Genomic DNA, 20,069 nt, shown 5'->3' with positions numbered 1-20,069 from the left:
AGTATTGTTTTTGTTTTTTTAAAGTATGTTATTTCTGGGCAGTACAAATACAACCACAGCAAAAGCATATAGGAGATTTAGGAGTATTTAAGATGTGGATAAAATCAAACCACACTGAAATGGATTCCCTGTCAAACAAAGTGAAACTGACTGCTGCAACTCACCCCAAACACAGAGCTCTGTCTCTGTTACCTTCGGTTCTACAAAACAGCTATTTGTATATATCAAGTCCCTGTCTGTCTACTTCCAGTCAAACAGCCCAGGTCAGCAGTACACCACACCACACAAAAAAGAAGTTAGTCATTAAGAACACCAGGTCCACTGTCCTATCCTGACCCCACCCTTTACATTAATACTTTATTCTACCATGTGTGTGTGTGTGTTTGTTTGTGTGCTTATGTGTACCAGTCTTCAGGTGGTGTTCCGTTAATCATTTGCTCTCAAATTGATCACACAAAACTTTAAATGAAATCAAATAAGTCATAAGAGCCAAAGAAAGCAAGACATAAATCCCAATTTTAAATTTAAATGCTGGGCAGGGTTGTATGATGCAACCCTAGCTAGTGACCCCAAATAAAGTCATATAATTCTCTGGGTCCCCAAACAAGGCAGCCTCTCAGTGGCTCAGAGAAGTAGGTCACGGAGGATTCCAGTCATTTGTACACCGCTTTCCAAATAGTTGCGCTTTTCCACTCAGCCCAAGACTTCCAGCTGCATGTTAACCCTTTAACTGCCTGCAAGTCTCATTTCTGCACCAGCACCAACAAATATTTAATACTGAACAGTTAATATGGACCAGTTCTCAGGATTAACAGCCAAAGAAAACACTTGTATTTGTGTCCTCTCTCTCTGACTCTAGCTGCAACAACAACAACAAAAAACGATTGCTATAAAAAAGATTTGAATTTGATTAAAAAAACATACATATTACTGTACCAATAAAATTAACATGCAATACATTGTCAATCATTAATTATTATTATGCTTGTTATTTAGTGTAGAACCAATCACATTTTGTGACCATTTAATGCAGAAAAATGGGTATTTGTACTGTATTATAACAGAATATTATGTCTTGTAGATTTGTTCCTCTAGTTTATTAGCACAATTTAAGGAGATTTAAATGTAAATAATAAATTTTGCTTACTAATCCATACAATATGATACAAAATGGATATAAAATCATGTAAAAAATAAATCATGTTAAAATAAATAGATATGTCCGACTTTTTCAACATTTTCCTTTGGGCTTTTCACAAATGTGATCAAGACTGACAAAGCATTAATAGCCGATGATTCAAACTCAGCTGCGGCAAGAAACTGGAAAAAAACTAATCAATACTAGACCAGGACAAGTAACAACACCATCAGATACATTGGTCTTATCTTAGCACATAAGCACTCAAACAAGCTACCACAACATACCAGAGAGATCATGTAACCGACAACTTTCTCAGTCTCTCCCTTTTCAGCAGAATGTGTCCTGACATTAACTCTACAACACTGAAATGAGCCAACTGATTCAATCTCACCTGACTGAATCATTAGATCAGAAATGACCACAAGCTCACACAGCCACGTTTGCTGGAAATTAGAAATATGCATCCAAATATCTGACAGTGTACTAAGTAAAATTTTGAAAGCCGTCATTTGTCTGTCTAAAACGAAACCAGTTACATACCAAAGTGGACAGGAAAGCCCTTTACCACTAACATTTCAATTTATTTATTACAGTATACCAAGTTAGTAATGTGTATTTTCTTTTCTAAAAGCCAAATTAACAATAAAGTTTAACAAAACTTTAAGCAATACAGATGAAAAGGGTTTTAAACTAATGTGTTTTAAACCTCACATGACCTTTATCAAAAAAAGAATTTATAAAAAGCAATTTATCGAGAGAACTTTATTAAGTTAGGAGATGATTTACTACAGTTTGTTTAAATGTAGTCAGTGATTACAAACCAATAGATTACCTCACTTTGCACATTTCTGACCTGATCACCCTAACCCTAACCTAGAAAAAAATGGTTCAGAGACACATACTTTTTGTAACTAAAAGTAGTTAAGTAAAAAAGTAGCACAAGCCCTAATGCTTCACCAGAATCATTTGTAAAATGCTGAATAAGCTAATAAATTTTGTATGTTTTTGTTTTTTTATGCTGTTATTTTGTATTTTGTAAGTTATCTTGTTATCTTGCAGGTAGGGGGATGTAGAAAAATGTCTAATTTAATTACGATTTAAAATGGTTTTATGATCATTGGCAATGACAAAACTAAAGCTGAATGCAAGTTCTGCTGTAATAAAGTCCTAAGATCTAGTTGCAGTCATACTCATAGTTCTCAAAGATATTTAAAAAATCTTTAATATTTGCAACTGACATTGGCAACATCGAGGGTTATATATAGTAACTAGAACATCACCTGAAGTTTGCTTTGTTTTACAGGTTATTTGACCTTCATATGTTCCTGTGTACACTCTACAGTCCATGTTGTCTTCACTTCACCATCTTGGATATCAAAATTTGTACTTTATTCATCTTTTTTCTTTTGTGTTTCTTCATTTTAGCAAAAGTTGCTTTATCCGGTATTTGCTTAAATCCAACTTATTGATGAGAATTTTACTGTGCAGCAACTCATTCTAGAAGCAAAACTGTAAATGTAAGTACTTGTGCTTGTAGCCAGCCTAGAAAAAAGTGGTACTGGAACGTCCCTAATGTTGAAGGAAAGACCAAATTTTAACTATTATCACAATGACAAGGTGTGATTCTGATTCAAAACATTAGTTGGCTTCCAACATTATTATTCAGCCTGTCAACATTTAGACTGTAGAGCTGTGTGTGTGTGCGTGTATTAGAATGTTGTGTATGCTGCAGTTTCTGTGATTTTTTTGAGCCATACGAGATAATTGAGTTTTCCTAAATGTATTTTCACTCCATCACTATGACACAGAGGAGTTTGAGCAGATGAGAAAGGTCTACAGGAGAAAGACACACACATTATGCCTACCAAGCTTTTCAGAGGCACAAAAAAATATGACAAAGCCTGCACGTCAGATGCAATTTCAATAAAATTTCAATATAGTAATGCTGGTCTGCACTTTTTTAGTGCCTTACTTTTACAACTCTTAAGCACCCAAAATGATTTACCTTTATGACAAATGCCTTTATATCTAAAGCTATCTAAACTGTCAACTGGGAATGTAAATTGTACAAATCACCAATAACATCGACAAAAACACTTATTTTATAACTCCTAAAAATGTCATTACACTATTTCACATAAAGAGCAAAACTAGCCCCTTACAACTAGAGGCATATTTTCTTCATATTTCATTAGCACCTATAAATCAGAGTCTTGGTAGCTAGTAAATGAAGATTCATGCAGAATTTGAGAATAGAATATGATGAGCAGAAAGACCAGAAAACTCATTGACTCATAATGCACTGTATTCTGTTATGAAAAAAAAAAAAAACCGCAGAGAAAAGCCTGACATCACTACCTTTCCCTTTATTCAGTCTTTTTTGATCTGGCCATCTGAACTTAGAAAGGAGCTAAATGAGGAAAATTTGTATAATAACTCCAGCTTTATATTAAACAATAACAAAGGACAGAATTAACTGTAGCCAGTGCCCATTGTAAACCCTGATGGAAACTCTATGTAATATGCATGAGTGTCACAGCAAGGCAGGGCCATTATGTCACCCCAGTAACATCCACAGCCCCTTGAATCACACTGTTAGCCAGCGGATGTATAGCTCCATTCAATTGTTGACATAGGTGCACTGCACACAGACATAAGCTCTCCATCACATCAGCAACAGCACTTCATTTCTATTTTTCATGAGCCAAGTCAGTTGCCAGGGTTTTTGTTACCATGGCCACACTGCAGTCTGATGCAACAAATCCCAGCCAAAACCCCCTTGGGTGCCTTGGTGCAATACCAACACAGGGAGCGCTACAGCACTATATGCTGGCACACTGACTGACCAACATCTTTAGTCGGCAAGAACACCAGCTGAGCTAAAACGATACATGACCTTAACCTCCTTTGACAATCATTTCCTGACTGGCTACAGTTCAGCATAGCAGTTTTCCATTCACACTTTCATGATGTTGATAAATCAGTGATTACTCAAGGGGCAGGGATTATTTTAACAGAAAGTAGCTTGCATGGAGTCTATACTTGTGTGATTTTCTATGTGTGTGTTTGTTTCAGGTTCAGAAACTACAGAGCCTTTGGGAAAAAATGCTCTTGTAAACAAAAATTACCTATGAATTTGTAAAAGGGTGGTCAAAAAAAGGAAGAGTAGTAAAATCTGTACATTTGACTGGTGTGTCCCTGATCAAAAACAAAATGCAACCTGAAGCAGGAGCAACGTAACTACTGCAATTTTCATACCAATTTCTGCCAATTCCCAGAATTGGAATAAAAGAAGAATAAAAGGAAAATTTGATTGTTTTAGAAGAAAAATGCAGGGTAAGAAAACAATAAATGACTGTGGTCAGTCAATGTGTAAATGCATTTTCATCAGATCTTAGCGGATGATGTTGCAACTGACTGTGTTTGAGCAGCTGGCTCTTTACCTGGATTGTTGGCCTCTCTCTCCAGGACCTGTAGTTCAGTGCACTCAGCAAGGGAGTGCTCCAGACAGAGCTGCAAGAAGCGGGCCTGGGTCCGGCTCACCCTCTTCAGCAAGGATAGCAAAGCCACCGTCTGCTCGCACTCATTCCACCCCTTAAACCAGCTGGCTAGTACGCCCACCTGATCGCGAAACATCATGGTCTGCAAAGTGGATTGAAGACAGACTGACTGTGGTGGTGCCTAGATGGGCTTAGACGTTTCAAGAGCAGCTCACAGAGCAACCCCTACCAATTTGAAACTGATGGTTATTGTAAAAGTGATGGTAGATGACGATGGTCCTGACAGCTGCTTGTTGATGTTAATCAATGAATCAGTAAGTCAGCAAAGTTAAGCTGAAGTACACTATTGCAATTGTTAGCATTGTCATTATTAGCTGGTACAGCACAGCAGCCGCCTATGTCAGGCACTAAAATGTGTTTCACTCGCAGATGCTGCTAGATATATTCCTGCTGGAGGTGTTACTGTACTGTCTTCTGCTGTCTGATAAACCGTGTTAGTGGTGATGGTGGTGGGGTATAAGGTACTCTTCTAGATAGGCATTAGGTGATATGAGCTGCTCTCGGCTACTTAGTAGCTTCCAGAGGGACTGATATTTGATGAGTCAGCTTTCCTCCAGCAGACGCTGTGTCACATCAGCTTCAGCCTTACTGGCATTTTTTCTTCAGGGAATCCCTCTTACGCCTGCAGGAGGATGTGAGAAGTTAGGAGAGTGTAAGAAGATTTTTACAGACACTGCTCTCTGTGGCTCTGTGTACCCATCTCTACCACTCTTTTATACATACGCTATTACTTTTCAGTGCACTGCAGAAGACAGCCTCGGTAACAATGCGTCAGTGTCCCTGTTGCTTCAGGTCTGGAGACTTTGTACGGCTCCAACAGAGCCGCTTATAAGAAATCAGCCCTTAAAAACGCACGCATGCATTTATAGCTTGCTTCCTCGACGTCGCACATAGGCTTGTGGCATGCACCGCCTGGACGAAAATAAATAATTTGCGTTTTTGGTATCCACCCACTCCTAAAAATACAGCTGTCGGTAACGTTACTACTGGCACTGCATCCCGGAATTTTCCGAAAGAAAGACGCCGGGTTACCGACGGCGGAGGATGACAAGACTGTATGTTGCACAGACCTCAGCAGCGACTTCCCTCGGTTGTTGTAATTACGGGTTAGTCACATCAAACTGTATTTTAGTCCAAGGATATACTGGAGTGGTAAGTTTAAGCCGAGGAGCAAGCTAAAAGCAGACACCAGTTTTCAGGGCTGAACGTTAGCCGCTGTCTAAAACTGTCACTTTGCTTCATCAGCACGTAACGTTACAGGGACTGACCGCCATTGGACAACGTTATGTGTGTGGGCAATTTGTACAACAGAAAAATGAATAAGTAACGTTAATTTATTCTGCGATCTGTATCTTCTATCTACTATAAGCGCGTAACAACTGTAACTTCAACATAGTTAGCAAGCTGGAATTCCCAACACCGCTAACTTGGCTTTAAATACCTGTAACGCAAACGTCAACTGCTGCATTTACTCAACCGCGAACGTTGACTAACTAGTTAACTTCACGCTAACAAACTCAAATACAAAGGTACCAAAGTTAGCCTATCCAACTGGTAAAACTGTATAATTTAAATCCGAAGGCTCGCTTAGAGAGCAAGAACGGGTTCGTATTTCTTTTTGAATTACTAACCAAACAGAAAAAGAGCGGACACAACACCCCCTAAATGATTTAACTAGAACGCAACTTAAAGTTCGAACATTTGACAGTCGGAGAGGCGATTAAAAGTACTGAGGTGATGGCTCTTACCTCCTGGCGCAGTTAGCATCGTTTGGTTTCTTCTCAGGACGGGGGACAGGCTCAACTTTTCGGGGATCAATGCCCCTTCACTCCGGGTCAGTGGGACTTGCCATCTTGACCACCTTCTCCTCTGTCTCTTCCCAGCAGACGGCTGCTCCGGTCTAAAAGAAGCGGTGGGACTACACAGAACACGATAGGAGACTTCCGCTTGCTATTTCAAAATAAAGTGCAGAAGCCTGGGGGACCGTACGTGTATTATTCTACAAAAATTATGAACTACAAGAAACAAGACGTTCAGGAAGCACGAAAGCCATATGAAACAATGCAGAAAATATTCCTGAACATTTTTACAAAGTAATCAGTAAATAAATCGATTTTAGAGAAGCAAAAATGTATAAAAAAAATCTGCTCAATATTAACATATTTTTCAATAGTTCTTTTTGTTTCTTAGTTCTTTTTTGTTTTGTAATTCAATGATTTACTACCACATATTTAAAGATACATCATCATTATTCCATCACAGTTTTTACTGTGACTAACACAGATTTTAATATCCTACTTGACTATACATGGAAGTATTCTGAACAACAAAATTGTTGGAAAAGGTTTCATTTTAATGTTTAGTTAGTCAGCGCAGAGTTCATTTTATGTGACAGACTATGAGCCACAACACTGTTGTAAGTAAAATCAACATGGTGAAACGGTGGAAACAATGTACTTACCGTAGGTAACAATATTTCCCTCTCAGATGTAATAGACTAATAGTATAAACTATTTGGAAAAAATGAAATATTAAAGCAAAGGACACACCGTCCAAAGACATGCATGTTATGTTGCATGTTAATTGTCTGTAGTTGTGACGGTCTGCGTGTCCACTACCAGTACAGGGTGAAGACAGGATGGGTGGATATTTAAATGATTTAAATATGCATTATTTTGAAATACAAGACCACTTGGGTTTTGAGTTCCGGCCGCATTGACGCAATAAGGCTGCTGCTGCTCGTTTCCACATGCTAATCATTAACGGCGGAGCATTACGTCAGGGGCTTGGCAGCGCGAGGAAGCACCAAAATAGAGAGACGGAGAGAGGGGAGGGGACGACCGACGAAAGTGCAAGAAAATGTAAGAAAAACAAATGTTTCCACAGTTACTAAAGCCCTTATCCAGACAGAGACAACGCTGAATGTTTAAACAGCACATTGTGTCAAACAGAGGTGGAAAGTGGGCAACACTTTCGAAGCGGGATATACTTTCCCATTTTGTCTCATAGTCTGGTACTTACAGCGTGTAGTTAAACCCAAAGTGTGCAAGATTTTTCAGTTATTTTTTTTTTTTTTGTTGTTGTATTGCGTTACGTTGAGAGTGATATTTTGGAAGAAAACGTTGTTCATAATTACGTTTTTATTAGTGTGGAATAGGCTGTAAATAAGAGTTGTTCCTCTGTCCTTATTTTAGAATGAGCATTTTGTATATAAATGGGCGCTCGTCCCCGTTTATGTAGACAGGAGAGGAGAAACCAAGCACTGGCTTTTCACGTTAGTGTGGTACCTTGACTTTGGTGACACTAATCAGAAAGAATTGAATTTACCTGAAAATGTACCCTGCAGTTTAATAGTACACAGTGTAAGCCTATGTTGCTCAAAGAATGATGGTCAACTAAATCTAGTTAATGGCCAATTAATGAACAGTATCAATTAACCTTGAGCATTTTGTGTTCTCCAACTTTAACGCTCAAAGACGACGCTTGTACCTGATACGGGTTAAATGAACCGTTTGTCGAAACAGCGCCACCACGCAGAAACAGGCGTCTGAGGAAAGTGCACCCGTTTTGACTTCAAAATGGAACATACCGTACAATGGAGCAGAGTTGAGGCGTCGGTTTTACTCTTTTTGTGTTTGTTTGTTTGGTTGTTCTTTTTTTGCTCTAAATACTAAACTATGCAGAATTTAAATAGTGCAAAAACAGCAGTTTGGATAGAGTTAGGCACAAATCATCAGGAGTAGGTTAGGGTTAGACTTTAAACAAAAATAAAAGGAAGTACTGATTTCACGCAGCTATTTCCAAAAACAGCAATAACAGTTGTCTCTCTCTGGACTCAAACTTTCACATGGACCTGTGTTTTATGAACCATCCACCACCGCAACCTGTCTCCGGACAAACTTTGAAGGCTCCAAACTGTATGTCATGGTGTCACATTGACTACAGCTGCTAGACGTTTTTGCAGACAGTACAAAAAACATACTTTCCTAGATTTCACAGCACAGTCTCATTTTTCATGCTATGCTTATGTGCACATTTTTTTATCCCCCAAATTTTGGAAGGTAATAATTTTGCTTAATCTAACATATATTGAAATTAAGCCACAGCTGCTAAGCACTGAAATTACTGCACTAAACTACAACCGTAGACATGCCATAAATAAGAACACACAGTCAAACAGTTTTTTTTTAACCTTGCCAGCTGATATACATTAATCTTTCTCTGTGCAAACACATTGATTAAATCCAAAGCAGGTCATATTCATGTGACAGAGGTGTACCAGTCATGGCTTTCACACTCCATTTGGAAGCTAACAGGGTTAGCTTGGCCACATGCAGATTAAAATTCTGCTGGTCACAAAATTTAGAGCAATTGTTCGAAGGGATGACAAAGAACTAACACTAAGACCTTTGGATTGCCTCACATCGGCTTCGTATACGTCGAAAACCAGTGTTAGAATGCGCTGCAAAGATGAAAGCCGACATGTATGGTGCCCGAAGCTGGCCGATAGCAAGGAGTTGGCTTTGTGTGTCCCGACCCTTACTGTACAGATGTGGCTGCAGACTCACAGAGGACCACACCTCTGAGACAGCTGAAACATATAAATATAGACACACTTAAAAGTAAAGTTTCACTTACAACAGTTTACATGTTACTTTTTTCTTCCATTAATCATCTTACTACCCTGAGATCCTTAAGAGGGACCACCAACCTGTAGGTTGGGAAGCACTGGAGTAACTAAGAATTCTTTAATGAAGAATGTGTTCAATAAAGAGATGAAAGATCATGACTCTTTGTGTTTTATCAGCTTAGACATTGTATTTGTTTAAATGTGGGATTTTGTAAAAATCTAAACACATTAGATGACCATTTCATGACCAATTTGTAAAGAAAACCAAAAAAATGCAAATACTTCACCTATTCTTTCTTGCCACTGTAACTGTAGTAGTCATAATTAGTCCACCCAGTGTGTCATGGTGAAATCTTGCCTTATTGCAGTGCTTTGTGTCACTCAATCTGACAGGACATTGGGAAATCTTGCAATTTTGCAGGTTTAATTATAGACAAAGGAAGACTCTAAATTATTGTAAGTATTTAGAAATAATGCCAAACTTGAAAATTTGGATTCTACCAGAGCATTAAACAAATAAACAACAATATACACGAAAAACAATAGATGTGTTTATTTACAGATTTCATTGAAGGTTTTAGTTTATGTGGTATTTTACTGCCACAATATCTGAGACTTTGCAAATAATATTGCTGTAAAGAGAATAGGAATCGGTCTTACTTCCCAATCCCTAGAGGTGGACAACATATAACAAAGCTGAGTTTATTTTTTGGCAGCAATAAGTTTATTCCAGTATTCCAGAGTTTATTTTGGTTGATTGTGTGAAAGCGTGTCCTTTAGTTCCACGGCGTGGCTGACGTAGGGCATTACATTAGTTTTCTGCTTCTCAGTATGTAAACATAAAACCTGGGGTCGTTATCAACACGTTTGTGTGACGTTTGTCACAAAACTATTTAATTTACCAGTTCAGCTGATACAGATCAGCTGATAACTGATCTTAAATTAACAAGTATTATTTTATTTTTTAAGATTTATAAGTCTGTTTGTTTAAATTCTATAGTCTCTACCAATTTGAGACATCCGTTTGTATATTTTGGATTCTCACTTTATGTTTTAGTCGGATTATTTCGCGTTCGTACAGGACTCCTGTAAAAAACAAACAAAACTAAATAATTTCTAAGCAGCATACGTTCAAACGTGACCACGCTAACAGGGGTGAAGTGATGTGAGTCTGACGTTTGATTAAAGCGGATCCGGCTGTCACGTATCTCACGTAGCGTGTAGGAAATAAGGAAATATGAGGAAGCAAATCATCACATCCGATCACCGCCCTCACCAACTCAGGACGCGAAGCTATAGTCATAAGTACGTGGTCTACGGAGTGTAGTGTTGTTTGCAAGCGAGGTCTGTGTTTGCAAAGAGGTCGTCATGAAACTGGTGGTCTTTCTTCTGCTCCTCCAGGTGTCCGGATTTGTAGACAGCAGGTGTTTCTGTCAGGTGAGCGATTGTAACTCGTTAGTCATCGTCATCATAACGATGAATGAACTGAACCTCGTCATTGTTTTTTTTGTAGCTTCTTTTCTGATGTTACTTTTTGCCTCCCTCTTTAAATGCCTCTGTTATTTCCTGCCAGGTAACAGCATGCAAGAGCAGCACCTGATGGGTGAAAGTAGAGACTTAAATCCTGATGAGAAGTTTTCCACTGAGAACTGGTCTTTGCTCAGCTTACACAAATTAATTCGTTAAACATAAAGAGGAGATTATCACTAAACGGTTTTTCTATCTGAGGCAGCATCCATTTTGCTTATACTTGCATGTATCAGTCATCATTATCCGGACAGGCCGACATTAGCATCCATTTGGACAATTGTTTCTGCTCACTCAACTCATCTAGGTACCCCTGTTTCAGCGTTGTTAGCTCCTGAGGGGAATATCTGATGATAATATCTGACTCTAGTTTCTAATGAGCCACTATGGACACCTGGTAGTCTCCTTGTGCTGCTCAGGTAATCTATGTTGGGTTCATGAGGTCATTTTCTGAAAACCGCTTCCTCTTGCAGCTGTAAACAAATACTAGTGAGAGTGTTAAAACGATGAGCTGAGGGAAGACCACATGTGCCATGTAGCTATGGGTATTTTAACCAAATGTAATGTCAGTGTATTGAGTCGTGCAGCTTTAAACCTCCAAACAAGTAATAGAAGTAAAAAATCTCAACTGAAAAAGGAATATACCAAATCTCTTGGTATGATATGCTTGAGATGAATAGGAAGGAAGTATCTCTCTAAAGTCTGTCGTAACCCAGATGCTATCATCAGAGTAACCTCAGATTCAATGAATAACAAGTTTGCACAGACTTTTGCAGACTGGGAGGATGTAGTTTGTAAGATTGAGCATTTGCCATATAAGGAAGGTCTACTAAAAAGATGCTCCCCAGTTGCATTATGAAAGCATAGGATCTAATATTTGTGGAGCCATTGACTTTTACTTGAGAATTATAGTTGAGATATCTATGCTGCTATTGCTTCATTTTCCAAGCAGATATACACCTGACTTGTTTGGTATTCACATAATAAAAGCCAGAGGGGGGAGTCTTTCAGATCATTAGTCGTATTTTTCATCCAAAGATAACCAGCTGATGTGTTTTGCATCTAAGGTCACAGGTGAGCTAGATGATTGTACTTGTGATGTAGAGACCATTGATGGCTTCAACAACGAACAGCTTTTCCCTAAACTTCAAACACTTCTGGAGTCTGACTATTTCAGGTTCTATAAGGTAAGCCAAACTGATCGACACACACAATTGTAAAAAGAGATTAACCGATCTGTTTTTGAAGATGTGTTGGGACTTGACCTTTCGCAGGTGAACCTGAATAAGCCATGTCCATTTTGGACGGCCAGCAGTCACTGTGGTCTGAGGGACTGTGCTGTGACGCCTTGCTCTCCAGTGAGTTCTTTCTTTCATCTGAATCAGTAAAAGTAATAACTTGCAATGAGGTAAGTTTAGGTTACAAAAGAAATTTATAAAATTACAATTCAAAAAGTACCAGTTCCATGGAATCAAAGCCTCATTTTAGTTTTTTAATATTTCAATATACTATATGTCTACCCCAAACAAACATGCACATAGAGGAAATGAGGAATACAGACCATACAGCTCCGGATCCAGCGATACCCTACCCATCAAATGTATTTACATCTGTTAAGATTATAAAGAAATAAGGTGTTCCTGTGAATAAATTCATAACCATAATTCAAGTAGGCATATATGAATACAGAGTGGACTGCATATATCCTCCATGATCCATTGAAAGTTTGTAGTTTATACCTTAAGTGTGATGAAGTGTGATTTTCATCTACCTGCTATGAACCTTTTGTTGACGTCACACTGACTAAAACTCTGTCTTTACACAGAATGAGGTGCCAGAAGGTATTGTATCGCCCTCACACAATAAGGTGAGTGAGTCAGATTAGGGCCATTATTGTAAAAATTTGACATGAGATAGACTGGTGGCCTTTCCAGAGTGTATCCTGCTTCATGCACGGTGACCCCTGGGATAGGCTCCAGCACCACTGTAGCCCTGAAGCAACATAGCATGTAGCATATATTGTTTGCGCATAGTCTGTTTTACAATAAATGACTAATTTGAGTATATGTTAAAATAATTGCTACTGTATTTTCTACAGTATGTATGAAAATAAAGAAAACAAGTTAATGCAGTGTAACCAATATGGGATTTGCAAATGATTTTTGAGAGACTACAGAGTACTATTAAACTATAAATGTAATGAAACAGTCTACAATTAACTACAGCAAAAATATAGCTCTTGTTACGGTACACTATATAACACTTTTTAGAAAAATTTAGGTTTGATGAAACAATATTTGTATATATTTAAATTTGTGGGTGTTTTCAGTATTCAGCAGAAGCAAATGAGAAGATGGCTGAGTGTGAGAAGGCACAGCATCTCGGAGCTGTGGATGTCTCTTTAAGGTAAGTCAAAATAATACACAGCATGTAAAACATTTTTCAACATTTAGTATCTTTGTATTTGGAATAAAAATGCAGAGTAATTTCCACAGATGAGCATATTTATGCTGCTGAAATGTATTTTTGTAGTGATGATAAAATCTAATCAACAGAAGCCACATGACTGAATCCCCAAACATGTTTTTTAACGTCATAAATAATCTTTACAGAAGGAAGCAAGTTAAAAAAAAAAACTGTTTAGTTAAACAGCTGAGGTCAGAAAACAGAATCTGCACCCTAGCATCTATTCTTCATGATAGGACAAAAATGCATAAAGAAAATCTAATCATGTGTCACAGAATTACCACAGCATACATGCAGAGTCATAATTTCAGAGTCAGATGTGAATCAAGTCAACTGTCAGAGTCAAATTTTAACATTGAATTAAACTCCCGTGTGATCTCTGACCTGTTAAACAAGATCATTTAAACCAATAGACAGATTTTATTTCTTTTTATTTATTATTTTATTCACATTTATTTATTTTCAGTGATGAGACCAAAGAGGCCCTGCAGGACTGGAGCAAATATGATGAAGAGGCCGAACGCTTCTGTGTAGTTGACGGTACTATTGCAATCCATAATTAAAGCAAAAGAGCAAACAAATTACAACAAACCTGTATATGTTTTGATTGCTGCCACTTTATTTGACCATATTCCATATAAAACTATAATGTATACTGAAAGTAAGAACAAATGACATGCTCGTTGGCAATTTGATTCCTTTTTATAATTGCATATATTCACAAGGTCATGCTCTATTGTTGTTGGTTTGGAATCAAATACTTAAAATGGTGATCATGAGGTTAAAGCAACACCACAATTTAATGAGCACTCAAATCTAATTTTAAAATGTATAGTCTTTATTCTAAATTATTGTAGGGAACATTTAAGTAAACATAGGAAAAAAATTGAAAATATTTAAAATATTAATTAGTTTTGGGAACATGATGAAAAGTACATCAAGAAAGCAATGTAAAGAATAGTTTTGCAAAACATATAAAATTTAAATTATACCAATGAATGTAGCATTTTTCATTAAGGTCTTGGTACAAGTTGTCTGTTACTACCCAGCCTCACTAGATTATTATAACGTGACAGGTGTGGAGTAAAATTCTGTGTGTAAATTCTCCGTTCTGAATAAAACCAAACCCTCTCCCCTTGCTGGTTCCCACCCTTCAAATATACTTGCCCTGCTACTTTAGTTTTCTGCAATCAAACTTACTCAGGAAGAAGTTGCTGTGATTACGCTGTGTATTGTTGTTTTCCAGATGAGGGTTCACCAGACTCTCAGTATGTCGACCTGCTGCTGAACCCCGAGCGCTTCACAGGCTACAAAGGACTAGAGGCCTGGCAGATCTGGAACAGCATCTATGAGGAGAACTGCTTCAAGTAAATATTCAAACCTTAGTATAAACACTTACAGCTCAGACTAGTGGAACATCTTTAGATTTAGTTTTTCTATGTAAAACATTGAAAATATTTCTTGCACACTGAATCACCCCAAAAACCCTGGTGCTCTAATTTCTAAAGGCATCCATGTCCCTCTGTGTGTGGAACATAGGTATGTGTGTATTAAAATTACTGTACAGGGACAAATGTGAGTGTGAATACTATTAAAACATCTAAAGATATTCTATCCACACAGCTAGAAAAAAAACAATAAAAAAAAAACTAGTCATTATGACAAGCAGACACAATGTTTCTATAGACCTCAGAATTTGCGCTGCCTCGACTGTCACGATAATATCAGTGGGCTTGTTGCAGAACCAGCCTCACTAAGCCATGCAAGCATCCAATGTTCTTCACTCAGGAGCTTGCAGGGTTTGGTTAATGAGCCAGTCCTTTTTTTCTTCAACACTTGGGCCTTTTTATCAATTTCCTAAAGGTTAACCTTGATCTCCTAAGTCCATAAAATATATTCCATAGCTTTTGTGGCTCATTGCTCTACTTTATTTGTAAATTCCAGTGTGGCTTTCTGATTCTTACTGCTGATGAGTTATTTGCATCTTGAGATATGGCCTCTGTATTTCTGCGCATGAATTTTTCTTTAAATTGTGGATCATGATATATTTGTTCATGTGCTTTAGAGTTTGTTGGCATTGTTATCATCTGTTATCATCTTCTGTGCTTAGGTTTCGTGTTTGTTTTTTTTTGTTTTTTTTTTTGTTTTCAGGTAATTTCCCCTTTTTTAATGGGTTATCCCCTTTGATTTCTTCAGTTTACATGCCTTTGATTTCTCCCAATTTAAACAATTGTAGTGCCAAGCTGTGACAAAACCATATTTAAAAAAGTGAAGGGGGTCTGAAAACTTTTTGAATGCACTGTACATTTCTACAATGCTCTTCCTTAAATTCCTCCCCACAGACCGTATACTATCAACCGACCACTAAATCCTGACTCCTTCCACAGCAGCTCAGTAGGTGACGGTAAGAGGTTTTGAATGTCACATTGCACAATACTTTGTTTCTTTTAGACTGCAGATTTAAATTTTCCTCGACAATCGGTTTGTTTACAGCAAGGAACTTCTACAGCTGGCTGGAAGGTGAGCTGATGTTTCACTTGAAGATGACTGATTAATAAAGAGAAATTATCTTGTGAGGTGTTGTTCATGTGTTTTGTGTCTTTCTCTCTCAGGTCAGTGTGTTGAGAAACGAGCTTTCTATAGACTCATCTCAGGCCTCCATGCCAGCATCAACATACACCTGAGTGCCAGATACCTCCTGGATGGTGAGACACAAAGATCTGCAAAACCCTTTGACTCAATGAGTCGTTTTTGTCCCAGTGAACAGCGATAAATCTCAACCCGTTAGCATTGTTAATGAACACTTGGGCACATTGGCCTTTACTGAAAACACATTGCACAGCTTGGGACTTGACTAATACTTCTGCTATTGATACAGCAAGTGTAGGTGTTGGGACAGGCCAGATGTTTTAATTATTTAATCAAATGAATTTACAGTTTAACATCACAGTGCCTGTAAGTCACAGTGCTGTGGTCACAATATCTGTTATTTATAAGTGTTTTTGCTTTAACAAAAAGAATACATTGGTGTAGAGATTTACATAGCTTTGACTGTAACTTCTTAAGATGTGCGATTTTTATTTTATTTTTTTTTTGGGACTTCTATTAATCCATCTACCTGTTATCCCTTTCTTTCCTTTAGACTCCTGGTTTCAGAGGAAGTGGGGACATAATGTTTCAGAGTTCAGACAGCGTTTTGACTCTGAGCTGACGGCCGGCGAGGGTCCTAAGAGGCTCCGCAACCTCTACTTCCTGTATCTCATAGAGCTACGAGCACTGGCAAAAGCCCTGCCGTTCTTCCAGCAGCAAACCTTCCATCTGTACACCGGCAGACCCGAGGAGGATAAGAAACACAAAGAGCAGCTGCTGCAGATCGTGCAGCTGGCCAGGTCAGTCTGCCACATGATACTGACACCACAACACAGTTGTTACTAAGTTTTTGTAGCTCTGAATTTAATATTTAGTATTTCTTCAGATAATTAGTTAGTGTTCTCCCTCTGTAAGACATTATGTGCATACATACATTTTATAATTTCCTGTGGCATTTTCATAATGTAAGCACTGCTGTAAAGGTACTGGTGATTGGAGTAATCTTTAGTTTTTTTTTAAAAGTACATTAAACCATTTACTGTACAGCTATCATATCTGTTGGCAGTTCGTTGTGAATTTCCTCACTCTTGTCACTCTTTCAGGTCTTTTCCTTTACACTTTAATGAGACGTCTTTGTTTTCTGGGGATAACAAGGAAGCAGCAAAACTGAAGGTCAGTTGTCATTTAAAACAGTTTACTAAAGTTAACTAAGCAATTTAAAACTGTACAAGTGAAGTAACGTTCTCCCACATGCTTTCTTTATATAGTTACCAAAAGTTTGCCATACACATCCACAACATTTGTAAAACATAGTCGGGTTGCATGATTTATGTCCAGAATGTGTTTTGTCTGATAGATTGTGAAGCATTAAAAGAACATGTGGTTACTTCTTCCTATTTTATGCATTATTAATACCAGCTTTCTCGTGACATTTTTCCCCTGCTGTGTTTATCAGGAGGACATCCGACTAGCCTTTCTCAACATCTCCAGGATCATGGACTGTGTGGGCTGCTTCAAATGTCGACTGTGGGGAAAACTGCAGGCAAGTCAGGAGGCCTCATAAATATTCCATTCTCCAAATATTCAATACTGCAGTTATCTTAAGAGTGCTCGGAGCATAAATTAGTACTATGTTTGTCCAACATTTAAGCACTGAAGGTAATTTAACAAATATATGTATTGTGAGTCACATTATGATTTTTCTCTTTGTTTTGATCTGTCTCTCTCTTGTCATTAGACTCAGGGATTAGGCACAGCGCTAAAGATTTTGTTTTCAGAGCAACAGATTGAAGCTCTGTCTGTGTCTAGTAACCAACGACCCAGTTTCAAGCTCAACCGGCAGGAGATCGTCTCTCTCCTAAATGCCTTTGGAAGGTGAGTGTCTTACTGTGTCACATAATTGTCTGTGAAATTGCATGGGTGTGATTTTTACCTAAATTAAGTCTACAAACAATATAAACAAATGGCTCTCTTTGTTGTAGATACTACAGACTATTTCAAGTCTGGAGCTTTTTGTAGCCTGAAAATAATTTGTAAATATATTAGCATATTCTAAAACATGTGCTCTGTTGTGTATTCCTTTATGATACATGCTGATATTCAAATACTGTTACTGATATTAAAAATTGTGGCAATTTCTATGTGAAAGGGGTGGAAACAGTCAATGTAACTTAAGCAAGTGTTGACCTTCCTTTTTTTATTTTTATATTATATAATGAACATGTGAGGTTTCTATATCTTTTTGTGTTCTCAAATTGAAAATCTTCAAAAATGCGTTAAAAATAATATGTCCATTTCATACTTCTCTTTATGTAATATTAGTTAATGTTAGCTGGGAAACTTTTTTTTTTTTTTTTTATCGAATTTGAAGTTTTGGTACAAAATTATATTTTATGTTTCTGTTAATGTTCTCTTTATGTAACACCTCTACATCTAATTGTTTATGAAATGTCTCACAGAATTACCACAAGCATCAGAGAGCTGAAAAACTTCAGGTCAATGCTAGCTGAGGAGCGGTGAAGGCCTTGAGAGGAATCCAGCTTGTATTTTCAAATCTAGACTGTTGTAGCCCCAGTGGCTGCCATCTCAACTGCCTGTCCTGCTGAATTCTAATTAGACTACTATCAGAGTTTAACATGAGAGGTTATAGTTTTCTGTTTGCCCTGCTATCTGTTTATCAGATTTTTTTATCACAGCACTGTTTTCAGCATTAATTAGGGGTACAAGCACTATCTGGACATAATCTCCTAAAAATCACCTCTTTTTTTTTTTTTTTTTTTAATATGTATATTAAAAAATAAAAGAGGTGATTTTTATAATATTCTTACAATATATATTATAAGAATGTACAATATGTCAGACTTGTGTGGATCTTTAGCTCTGATTGGCAGTTTTCTACTTTAGAGACTTCTACATTCTTTCTAGCAAATGTGCTAAATACTGGTTAAACTTTCATTAGCCAGGTGGAGACTGTATTTTGTTTTTTGTTTTGTTTTTTTCTCGAATCACAATAAAATCAGATTTATTTAATTTTTTATTTATTTATTTTTTTTTAAACCATTACATTTCTGTCCTCCTTAAGGGTGTCTGCATTATCCAGTCAGACATGTTAATAATACAGTGGCCTCTTGTTTTTGTGATTCTGTTGATGTCCTGGGGATGGCGTTGTAAACCAAACTGATGCAGATAAATGAAAATGTAATAGCTTTGGAAAGTTACAGTGTGTTGTGTATGAAAATAATATATTTTTATTACATATACTCTGAAAGCTATTACATTTTTTAAAAGAACATTGTTATGTGGTTGCTAAAGACTCGTTGTGTGAGGATGCACACAAAATTATAATACTGGTTTATAGTGGAAATTATGTAAATGTTATAAATCAATCAGGCAAAATCATTTCTTTATATTAAAAGTCTTGAAAAGGAGCTACTGGCGATTTACATGCATTTTCAGAATGACTTACTGTGGAAACTTTCTTGAAGTGACAATGATGATAAACCGACTGTTAAGTCAGAATAATGTGAGGGAAGCAGAAAATGATGAAAGAATATGAGACAAGTAGATAAAATGTGCTTTAAGAAAAGGTGAAGAGTTGCAAGTTGTGAAGGAATGTGATAGATTATATTAAAACTACATGAATTTATAGATATTAACTGCTAATAAAATTTATACTAAAATTTAATAGTGTAGTGAAGTTTAATGCATTTCTAATGTATTTTAGAACTAAATAAAAATAAAATAATTTAGTACAAAACGACTAAAATCAGGGCCACTAAAAGTTTAGACAATACTCAACAATAAGATAAACAGAAGGATAATTAAATACCACATTTTGAAAACAAAAGTAAAACAAATGATGGCCTAACATTTCTACATGCTTTGTAAATCTGAATTAACATTACTGACAGCAATGTCAATAGGTGTTTAGGTTATTTATTTCTGGGGCACATTTAAAAATAACGGGCTGACCAAAGGATTTAATATAGACAAGTTATGGAAAGAACTATAGCAGTCAAATCACAATTTATGAAACACCTTCAGTTTAATAAATGAACTAGAGACTATTTTATTTGTATATTGGTTACAGTCATCAGTGTAATAATTAATTATGTATTCAGTTATACTCTGGGATGATGAGATGGTCTCTTAAGGA

General features: G+C 37.1%; 2 protein-coding genes across 7 annotated transcripts in view; one reads left to right on the top strand and one right to left on the bottom strand.

The window, feature by feature from the left end:
* samd4a (sterile alpha motif domain containing 4A) overlaps positions 1-6,609 on the bottom strand; it is a 46,341-nt gene extending 39,732 nt beyond the window's left edge. For 3 of the 6 annotated variants that reach the window (XM_067495507.1, XM_067495509.1, XM_067495510.1), the window contains exons 1-2: positions 6,450-6,609; positions 4,585-5,323 (exon numbers count right to left, since the gene is read on the bottom strand). In XM_067495507.1, the coding sequence (XP_067351608.1) occupies positions 4,585-4,780 (196 nt within the window). In that variant the 5' untranslated portion in view covers positions 4,781-5,323; positions 6,450-6,609. Of the gene's footprint in view, positions 1-4,584; positions 5,324-6,449 lie in introns of those variants that run through there. The other 3 variants (XM_067495508.1, XM_067495511.1, XM_067495513.1) reach the window with 3 other exon arrangements.
* Positions 6,610-10,533: 3,924 nt separating this feature from the next.
* Positions 10,534-19,341, top strand: ero1a (endoplasmic reticulum oxidoreductase 1 alpha). Its single transcript, XM_067495501.1, has 15 exons — positions 10,534-10,768; positions 11,926-12,045; positions 12,133-12,216; positions 12,684-12,725; positions 13,188-13,264; positions 13,791-13,864; positions 14,571-14,691; positions 15,667-15,728; positions 15,818-15,844; positions 15,937-16,029; positions 16,467-16,713; positions 17,017-17,086; positions 17,370-17,456; positions 17,652-17,788; positions 18,373-19,341. Exons 1-15 carry the CDS (start codon positions 10,700-10,702, stop codon positions 18,431-18,433), a joined length of 1,371 nt encoding a protein of 456 aa, XP_067351602.1. The 5' UTR covers positions 10,534-10,699; the 3' UTR covers positions 18,434-19,341.
* The last annotated feature ends 728 nt before the right edge of the window (positions 19,342-20,069 follow it).

Source organism: Channa argus, chromosome 2, assembly GCF_033026475.1.
Source record: "Channa argus isolate prfri chromosome 2, Channa argus male v1.0, whole genome shotgun sequence".
Lineage (NCBI taxonomy): Eukaryota > Metazoa > Chordata > Actinopteri > Anabantiformes > Channidae > Channa > Channa argus.
This window is presented reverse-complemented; position numbering and strand designations above follow the sequence as displayed.

Coding starts and splice junctions, on each gene's coding strand:
- ero1a (XM_067495501.1), top strand. CDS start 10,700: ATGAAACTGGTGGTCTTTCTTCTGCTCCTCCAGGTGTCCGGATTTGTA. Junction 12,046..12,132: donor ACTATTTCAGGTTCTATAAG/GTAAGCCAAACT, acceptor GACCTTTCGCAG/GTGAACCTGAATAAGCCATG. Junction 16,714..17,016: donor CAGATCGTGCAGCTGGCCAG/GTCAGTCTGCCA, acceptor TCACTCTTTCAG/GTCTTTTCCTTTACACTTTA.